Here is a 9,736-nt window from a genome sequence, read left to right on the forward strand (position 1 = left end):
TTCTTAAACCCGAAGAGGCGCTGGAAGATAAACCCCTCGACCAAAGTGTCTCTCTCCCTCTGCCTACGTCTGCTCCCTTCTACGTAGTCGATTCGTGGGTTCCGGTTCATCGATGTCAGCCTCTCTCTCCTTCAGTCACTTGTCTCCCTTGCCCAGGTTCGCTCCTCTCTGTGGCTAATGTGATTTCCTCCTCTGTCTTTGAGTGAAAAGGGAATCCCTTCTCATTTTGCCCGTGCGCTCGTCCAACGATATGTTTTGATTCGAAAATTTTGCCTGAATGAGACTAGTCAATCCTGTTGTTGAATTTTAGAAGTGGGTTCTGCTTGGTTGGTCGTAATTCAGCGGGAAGAACATGTCTTGCTTGTGTTTTGATTACTGATACTGGGTGACTCGCTTGACTGTTCATGTTGAAAACTCGGCTTTCTTTTAAGACATGTAGTTGTTGCGGAACTGGGGATGCTGTTTGGTGTTCAATTCAGTGGTTGGCTGTGTTTTGTGCAGTTGGTCCTGCAACTTTCTTTCGAATCTCCACTGGCTCTTTGTTTTTTTTTTTTTTTCCTTCCCTTGCTTTGGGGGTGCGAATGTATTGTCGTGTAAAATGAAGGCTTGAAACCATTAACATGGGCTTTGAATTGATTATTGTGCGAGAGAAGAAAATGAGGTTCAAAGTATTTCGGCAACTATGGGTGAAATGATCAATTTGATGTCATAGTATAGGTGAGATGACCTAGCCCCGTTTATGGTTTTCTCGCAAGAAACATCATCTCAATCAGAAATTTATTTGCTTTTTCCTTATCTGAAAGTTTACATGAGGTTGATTTTGGTTCACTCCACCAGTATAGTTATGAACTTGTCAGATATGATTTTTTTTTCTGAGGCATGAACTCCGCAATTGCAGATGGCGTAAGAATTTCCCTTTCTATTTGACCCAGATCTTGGTGCTCCATCAACATGTCAAATCACAAAATAAATGGGCTCTTGCGGCTGTGTCTAAAACAAAACTCGTGGAGCCTTCAGCTCCAGAACAAAGTGAAGATAAGGCTGTCACTAAAAGGAGGACATCAAAAATTTCTAAGCAAGCTACTACTCGTACTAGAAAGAAAGCTGTTGTCAATACCCCGGAGGAGTCCTCTGAATTGATTTCTAGTGATGTAGATATGACCGTATCCATAGCACTGGAAGATTCCGACAAGAAACAGCGAAAAACTCGTAAGAAAGGTAGTGTCTCAGAGTTTACTGCTAGTTTGGTGCTTGTCTTAAGCCATAATCATTTCTAATATCTACGGCCAGGAGCATGCATCTGATTTGAATATTTTGCAGCTGCATCCGCTCTTACGACGACGACGACGACGACGGAAGAGAAAACCAAGAAGGTGAGGAGGCGGAGAAAGAGTACTCTGGAGGTTGCTGAGGACAAAACTAGTGAAACTGAATTGTTGGATAGCGAGGACTCCACATTCTTTGCAAGTTCAGATCAAGAGAGTTACGAGGACCTAGACCTGGGAATAGATGAGGGAGAGGATATTAGCTATACGTATGGCTGGCCTCCTCTTGTTTGTTGCTTTGGAGCTGCGCAGCATGCTTTTGTACCATCAGGAAGGCCAGCAAACAGGCTTGTAGATTATGAAATTCATGCAAGGATGAAAGATGCTTTATGGGCACCAGAGAAATATGTAAGGGCTCCAGGGGGGTCAGCTGGAAGTGTGGCTATTGCCCTTGCAAGCTTGGGAGGTAAGGTTGCTTTGATGGGTAAACTTGGGGATGATGACTATGGCCAGGCCATGCTATATTATTTGAACATGAACAACGTTCAAACCCGATGTCTTCGCATTGATAGCAAGAGGCAATCAGCTGTATCATTGATGAAGATTGGTAAAAGGGGCCGTTTGAGAATGACTTCTGCTCGACCTTGTGCAGAAGATTCTTTATCGAAGTCTGACATCAATGTTGATGTGCTGAAGGAGGTAATTTATCCTGCTGCTTTGAGAAAACCCTTGAGAATATTAAACCAGAGGTCCTGAGTGATATACATTACTAAGCTGGAAAAGGAAAATTTATTGTTTAACATCTTTGCAAAACTTAAGGTTTAAGCATGTATCTTTCTGCTGATAGTGCTGATATGTAAGTGATTTGGTTCAATGGCTCGTGGATCTCTAAAAAATCACGAAATTCAGTGACCTGTCTAACAGCAATGAGCACTAATAAGAATGGACATAATGACTCCCTTATTTTAATTGTAAGACAGCTGTGGTCAGTGTGGAAACTACACATGCATATGAGGAACCTGATGGACTTGACTCCGCGATCCCTTTTTGTTATCATCTTTGTCCCCATACTATTCACCTGAATCCCCAAATTGGATCATGTATCTGATGTCCCATCACACAATGGTTTATGTTTGGTGAAGGATCTGCTTAAATTAAATGCAGTCCTTCTACTTGAAGTGCATAGTCTGTACTACTCCTGAAGAACAGTTCAGTGCTCGCATTATTGTTTATTATATTGTTTGAATAATTGATTCTTCACTATGTTGTGTATCCCTGCTGTCTTTAACATTATATGGAATTTGATGTAGGCAAAGATGCTATATATCAACACGCATTCATTGCTTGAGCGTAACATGAGATCAACGGCATTGCAAGCCATCAAGATCTCAAAGAGATTCGGAGGGCTTATATTTTATGATGTCAATCTTCCTTTGCCTCTTTGGCATTCTGATGAGGAAACTAAAATGTTCATTCAGCAAGTTTGGGAGCTAGCAGATTATGTTGAGGTCACGAAGCAGGAACTTGAGTTTTTATGTGGGATCGTGCCATCTGAGGAATTTGACACCGAAAATAACTCGAAATCCAAATTTATTCATTATGAACCAGACATTATTGCACCTCTCTGGCACGAGAATCTTAAGGTCTTGTTTGTGACGAATGGAACTTCCAAGATTCACTACTACACAAAGGAGCAGAATGGTGCTGTCCATGGGATGGAGGATCCTCCCATCACCCCCTTCTCTAGTGATATGTCGGCATCTGGAGATGGCATTGTTGCAGGTATGAAGTTGTTGAGATGCTATACTCATATCTGTTATAATTGTGCCTGTCTGTTACACCGAGAAATCTAAAGTTCCGCTTGCTCTTTTTGAGTATTTAGTTTTTTGTGAATGGTCTTGCATAGCAATGTTCCTTAGGATACGTCATGATTGAAAGTAGTGTTTGTTCAGGATACCCCAAAGAATATGTTGGTACTGTATTTTTTTCTCATTAACTGCTGGCATATTATTCTAGGGCTGATCTCTCTAATGTCTCACAATCATGTTTCTTTTGCTTGTTGAATGCTCTTTCAAATATCCGATTATAGTGGAGGCTAGAGAGATGAAGCAGACATTGCAGATGATATGCCGTTCTTTACATGCAGTGTCCCATAGTGGGGCCAAATAGCTAATCAGGCCACATTGTGCCACAATTTGTGTTTTTATTTTTTCAGTTTATCACAACCATAATATACCCATACTTGTTAAGATATTTCATTACTCCATATGTATAATTTGATCAGTTTAGCTTCATTACTCCATCAGTCATCATTGCTCCTCATCATTTGTTCAAGTTCTTAAATCTCACTTATTTTGACCATTCCTCTGAACATCCTATATAAATTTGATGAGCAATCGCTTATTTGTTGAAGCCCCAGAGAGAGTGAGTTCATTGGATAAAACAAGTTTGATGCTTGAAAAGGCAATTCTGATCAGTTTACAATAGGATCGCTTCGTTTCTCCTGGATATTAATGCTGTGATTGGGTGCATCTGGCATTTTCAACATGATTGAAACGAACCTTCTCTTACCAAGCTCTGCGTTGTTGGCATGATAAAACGTCACTCTGCTTTACCAATTTCTCTTTTGCCCTTGTTTGAAGGTCTCATGAGGATGCTGACAGTTCAGCCTGACCTCCACACAGACAGAGACTACTTAGAGCACTCAATCAAGTATGCCATTGACTGCGGAGTCATCGACCAATGGGCCACCGCACGAACACATGGCTTCCCTCCTAGAGAAGATGAGGAAGAAGAGGTGTCGCCTGATATTAACGGCATAAGATCAATAACAGAGAGGGAGTATCGGACGATGCAGCTCGCAAGCTGATCCCGACATTCGCAATGATCATTTTTGCTTTCAACTAGCCAGCATTTTCTTCCCTGTAAAGTTACTATCTTATTATTTTTTCTTGTTCCCTTTCTCACAAATTTTCCCCATCTGCTTCTTGCCTTCTTCAAATTCACAGTCCCAAGTGTAGGCACAGTGCAAAACTTTCTTTCCCTTTTTTGGACTTCTTGTAACTGGTATACTTGGTGAAAGCCCTCTCGAGAATTCAACCGGAAGCTTGATTATTGCAACTTCACCGGTGTAAATAGGCATAGAAGAAACACATATCAAAACTGTTTGTTACCGTTGCAGCTTTTCAAGCATTTTCTCATTGTCTAGATATCAAGAGAGCTAGTAATATATTCTAGCAAAAAAAAAGAGAGCTAGTAATATAAGGGCCTTTTATTGATCCTCCGACCTCATCAAAATCTTCTTATAAAAGGAATTAACCATAGTTCTCCACCATCCGACAAAAGAGGACGACAAATAAAAAATGGAGAACTAAACCATGATCTAGAGTTCGAATGATTTTTTCACTTTCTAAATGTGAAAAGGGCGGGAGCATAAACAAAATCGACAGGTGTTCCATCCCTCCGCTGCACCCAAAACATAAACATTAGGACTTGTAAAATTGATTGCCATCGAGCTTTGAGGCAGCCCCCTTGTCCAAAAACCACACTAACTTCCCCGTCATCGGCTGAACCATTCCAGCGGGCAGTTTCGGGCAGTCAGGTTCCACGTCGTCAATTGCCAAGTGCACGGCCTCCGACTTGGCCTCACCAGCCACGACCACAGCCACGTTGGAAGCGGAGTTGATGACTGGTAATGTGAAGGTGATCCTCTCCGGTGGAGGCTTCGGGGAATCAGTTATGAAGGTCACCCACTCGCTTTTCTCGTTCAGCACTGCATGGTTAGGGAATAGTGAGGCAACATGTCCATCAGGACCCATCCCTAGGAGGATGAGGTCAAACTTGGGACAGTCGCTAACCTCAGAGACACTGACCATGCGAGTTTTCACTAGTTGCCTGATCACAAACTCGTACTCACTTGCAGCCTCCTCTGCAGAGACCGCATCATTGATGGAGTGCACATGACTTGGAATAATGGGAACCTGCCAAAGTTAAAAAAAAAAAAAGATGAAATCGAGAAAGCAATGTATGATCCTTTTGATGAATGAGTTTAACTAGCACGAGGAGACTTGCTGTTTGAACTACATGTTCATCTGGTGCTTATCAGTCCTTCCTAATCATACCGTAATGATTACAATGTTGAAACTATCAAGATTCTCCATTTATATGTGAAAAAGCTCAAAATGAACAGAAAAAATAAACTAATGCCCTGTGATTTTCAGGCTATTAGAAGTTCACAGAAAATAATTCCAATTAATGATTTGATTGCCACTTTTCCAAAAAACGGTAACTTTTGCAAAAAATTAATTATCATACTAAATCTTTGCAACCCAGGCAGCTAGCTAATATGGAAGGTAATTAGTAGCATCAAAAGACAGCCAAGTTATTGCACCATGTCACAAGTTTCAATGAATTTTAGCATAAAGGAATGGAAAGATGTTTCAAGCAAGTTAGAGGAGCAGTAAGGCAAGCTAAAATAGAATGACTTTAATCATGCCATCTTTTCGTTAAATTTCTGTTTTAGGTGTACGTTATATCTGTTCAGCTCAGAAAACTGGAACGGTCAACAAGCACCGAAATCTAAAGGCTAATGATGCACTATGCAAAAGTTGATACAAATTACATGATTGCTATAAAACTTGTCCCTCAAAAGTCAACTTTTTTGTAACCAAATATATGTTTTGCTTCTGTTAGGGCACATTGAAGACTTGGAAGAAGAAAGATTAAAAACTGCAGACAAGAATGGAAAACTTCCAGCTCAGTTAGCTAGTTATTGATGGAATTGAGCATACTATTTTGTCATCTCTATGGGATATATGAATTTTGATGAGGACACTTAATTTGCAACGTCCAAAGTTCTCCCTATAACTTCCCTGCATGCAATATGCTAACAAAACCACATATTTAGAAGTAAACAAGATAATGAGGAGTGAAAGACGCTACACATTTGTAATGTCTTAGAAGTAGCACTAATGAGAAACCATTAAGAGTTAAATTCGCATATACTGGACAATGACTTCATTTCACAAGCTATAGATCAAAGTACATGGAGACAAGTTCATTGTTGCCTTAGTTTAGGGTGATTCAATAATTGTCTGCTGACATGGAAAATAATTCCTTCAGAATGGTTCAGAAGAAAATGTAAATTAGGTAGAGTGGAATGCACTGGAGACTTTCACATATTTGTCGATCTACCTAAAAGAGGGATTAAACAATTAGGAAAGCAACTAAAGGACAACCCTAAAACTCAGCCGAGAACAGAGTGAAACAAAACATAGTCAGATACGAACGCCGGAAGATGTGCAGTACATGCTAGGATCTTCATGTTGGCCTATTAACTGAAACACAAGACAAATTAAAGGCTGGGGTATGATTCTTCCAAGGAAATTGGCTCATGCACCAGGTGAAAGGCCCAGATTCAGAAGTTATACAAGAGAGGAATTTTTTCCTGGAACACGAAAATGAAGAGATAATGCTTGATGCATAAGCTCTATTTGATGTAACTTAGTCCAATCATGTCAACAGTCTTTACTGCCCTGTTGTTGTCAATTTTGGGTCCATACAGCCAGGAACAGCTTAATGAAGAAGTCCATCTGGTGAACAGATGACAATAAAGCATCCAACAAGAATACAAAACTGAGCATGTAGTGACCTTACAGCTACACTAAGAGTCCCGAAAATCATTATGGAATCAGTCCAAATAATAAATGCAGACATCAGTGGAGGAGCGATGCAAAAAAGGAGGCTTGTCTACATGCTAAGGTAAGAGGTGATTTCCCAGGTCAGGAAGGGTTTGGTAATGTGTAGTAGTTAGTTCCCAAAAGAAGACTAGACTAATACATTCTCTATCACCGCCAAAAAAAATGCCAACAAAAAAGAACATTTTTTAATGGACAAAACATTATTAGTCTAAGAAAGATGCATACCTTGGACAAGAGGCCATCCTTCGCTAACTTGTAATTGCTATCAGTGTGGTTCTTTGCTACCACACGCTCATCAGCCCAGAAAATATACCATTTTGCCCAATCCACTGTCCTATTATAAGGCGCTTCGCAGAGCTTCCTGCAATGAGAAGAAAAAGTTAAACAGAGAGCTGAAACTGTCCATCTGACAAAGCAAGTAAAGGGAATGCAAGCATTAATACCCCATTAAGCCAATGAGAGAACCACCAGATAAGGCGATGGAGAAAACGCCTCGCTCTTTCACCGATGCCTCAGATAATTCAGCAATGTAGTCTGCCAAGTCGGTGCTCAGCTCATCCAAACTTTCATGTATCCTCAATTCTCCTCTATCTTGAGGAACCACCCCAGAGAGAGCCATTCTATATGCAAGTCCAATTAAGCAAAGACCAGTACTTAGATGATAAAGAAAGACAAAATGCAAAATTCTAGAGGAGAACAATTAGAAGATCTTCGCTATAAGCTAATTCAAAACGGCAAATACTGACAGGTGGCAACGGCCAATAAGAAAAATTAAAAAAGATGGTATCAATTAATCAACCACATGTTTCATAGATCTTGAAATGGCCTGGAAATGAAAGACAGCACCCAGAAAAACCCAGCAACCTTTATGCCTCATGGGCATAAATGCATGAAAGACGACAAATATGAAGCATAGCTGCACTGTATGATCAATCAAGCACAATAACTTTATGGATCCCTATATCACAAGCATACTCGTAATCCAAACAGCAATTATCTAGACCCAAAAGTCCAAATTAAATCCACCACAGATGAATTTTCTATTTCTTTAGCCAAAATTCAAAGCAATTATCCACCATGGAATTAAATAAAATAAAAGCACAAAAAAAAAAAACTTTCGTGCATAAATTGGTGTTGGGTACTTGTAAAGAGATCAAGAGCAAAGTCATCAATACATACATCAGAAACAGGCTTTAGTTCTACTGCAGTCGCAAACTGTACCCAGTACCCTGATTACGGAAACTCAATCAGAACCCTCCTTCAAGACATTGGCAATAAAACGTCATACACAGCAAAAACGATCAAGAAGAATCACATGCAATCTACCAATTTGCAAACAGATAAACAAAAAATTATTTCATCCAGAACAAATTGGCCAAAGAAATCTTTTTTTCCCGAAGAAAAGAAAGAACAAAGAGGCTGCAGGGACAAAGTGTTGCAGAGAGGGAAAAAACATTGTCCCAGATGAATATCAACGAAAATTCATGCAACCACGCCATTGATATGCTATATTCACATGAATTCCACAAGAAATTCAGAGAGAATTCTCACCTTCTGGGTGTCCCACGTGCAGCCACTGATCGTGACGAAACGCAAGACCAACTCTCTCTCTCTCTCTCTCTCCCACAAAGTAAACCGAAGGAAAGCTTGATGAAAGCAGATGGAGGGACGCCCACAGAAAGAACTTATATATATAATAAGCGGCCTAATTCCAAAAAAAAACGCCAATTTTAGGTTGAGGACAATTCTGGCCCAAACTTTTTTTTTGTCCCATAAAAAAGCACCAACTTTAGGTCGAGAAACAATTTTGGTCCGAACTTTTTTTTGTCCCGTAAAAAAGCACCAACTTTAAGTCGAGTGACAATTCTGGCAGCAATTTTTTTTATCTCATAAAAAATCACCAACTTTCACATTGATCCCAAATCTAGCCCCCAGTTGACTTTATGTCTGAAGTCACCATTATTTAAGAAAAAAGGTTATGGTGGTGAGCTTGGCGAATCTCGTCCATGGCATCTGTCAACAGGCGGTGGTCAGCTTCAGCTTACGTTTGGCCAGAGAGATTCGATCTGGAGATATTTTTTACTTGCCGGTGAAGTGAAGGAGACGAACAATTTCACCATTATTCTTTAAATCGTGGCTCAGAGAATAAGACAATGAATATTGCTTTAAATCCAGTCAGCAAGTCACATGGATTTATTGCTAAGGTGGAATAGTCAAGTTAGATAATCAATGGTTCTATGTCAATGGGGGCCAGATTTAGGATTTAAGTGAAAGTTTGTGCTTTTTTACGAGATAAAAAAAAGTTAGGGTCAGAATTGTTACTTGACCTAAAGTTAATGCTTTTTTACTAGACGAAAAAAGTTCGGCTCAAAATTGTCCATCGACCTAAAGTTAGTGTTCTTTTACAGGACAAAAAAAAAGTTCAAATCAGAATTGTCTTTCGACCTAAAGTTTGTACTTTTTTTTGAATTAACCCATAATAAGCCTTTCCCATTTTTCCTTTTTTGGGGCCAATGCACTATTCTTTTTCCTTTTTGTTTATGTGGGTTATACAGAAGAAGAGGAGAAACCTCTTTGTCCTAAACCATCAGCCGTAACATCTCTGGGATGACAGAGACCCACAAGCACTGGATACATGCATTTTCTTGTTTCTCTTATTGGAGGAATTTTGTTCAGATTACCATATATATATATATACCCAAATCATCTGAATTTCTTATAACTCTTCCATTCCTCTCTTTTCCCATATTGTGAGATCAGCACGGCCCACCT

General features: G+C 39.9%; 2 protein-coding genes across 2 annotated transcripts; one reads left to right on the plus strand and one right to left on the minus strand.

Moving 5' to 3' along the window:
* Positions 1 to 4,385, plus strand: LOC115671749 (fructokinase-like 2, chloroplastic). Its single transcript, XM_030593381.2, has 5 exons — positions 1 to 156; positions 899 to 1,218; positions 1,321 to 1,964; positions 2,576 to 3,047; positions 3,908 to 4,385. The coding sequence occupies exons 1-5, from the start codon at positions 113 to 115 to the stop codon at positions 4,132 to 4,134; spliced, it is 1,707 nt and encodes a 568-aa protein (XP_030449241.1). The 5' UTR covers positions 1 to 112; the 3' UTR covers positions 4,135 to 4,385.
* Positions 4,386 to 4,518: 133 nt separating this feature from the next.
* Positions 4,519 to 8,625, minus strand: LOC115671755 (probable 6-phosphogluconolactonase 1). Its single transcript, XM_030593390.2, has 4 exons — positions 8,516 to 8,625; positions 7,408 to 7,584; positions 7,190 to 7,325; positions 4,519 to 5,245 (listed from the first exon to the last, which is right to left on the minus strand). The coding sequence occupies exons 2-4, from the start codon at positions 7,581 to 7,583 to the stop codon at positions 4,751 to 4,753; spliced, it is 807 nt and encodes a 268-aa protein (XP_030449250.1). The 5' UTR covers position 7,584; positions 8,516 to 8,625; the 3' UTR covers positions 4,519 to 4,750.
* Between the last annotated feature and the right edge of the window lie 1,111 nt (positions 8,626 to 9,736).

The sequence above is a fragment of the Syzygium oleosum genome, unplaced genomic scaffold (genome assembly GCF_021117445.2).
Source record: "Syzygium oleosum isolate NSW1041296 unplaced genomic scaffold, Sole_v2.1 Sole_v2.03, whole genome shotgun sequence".
NCBI classification, from domain to species: domain Eukaryota; kingdom Viridiplantae; phylum Streptophyta; class Magnoliopsida; order Myrtales; family Myrtaceae; genus Syzygium; species Syzygium oleosum.

Coding starts and splice junctions, on each gene's coding strand:
- LOC115671749 (XM_030593381.2), top strand. CDS start 113: ATGTCAGCCTCTCTCTCCTTCAGTCACTTGTCTCCCTTGCCCAG. Junction 157..898: donor CACTTGTCTCCCTTGCCCAG/GTTCGCTCCTCT, acceptor CCGCAATTGCAG/ATGGCGTAAGAATTTCCCTT. Junction 3,048..3,907: donor TGGAGATGGCATTGTTGCAG/GTATGAAGTTGT, acceptor CCTTGTTTGAAG/GTCTCATGAGGATGCTGACA.
- LOC115671755 (XM_030593390.2), bottom strand. CDS start 7,583: ATGGCTCTCTCTGGGGTGGTTCCTCAAGATAGAGGAGAATTGAGGATA. Junction 7,326..7,407: donor TCTCTCATTGGCTTAATGGG/GTATTAATGCTT, acceptor TTCTCATTGCAG/GAAGCTCTGCGAAGCGCCTT. Junction 5,246..7,189: donor AGGATGGCCTCTTGTCCAAG/GTATGCATCTTT, acceptor TAACTTTGGCAG/GTTCCCATTATTCCAAGTCA.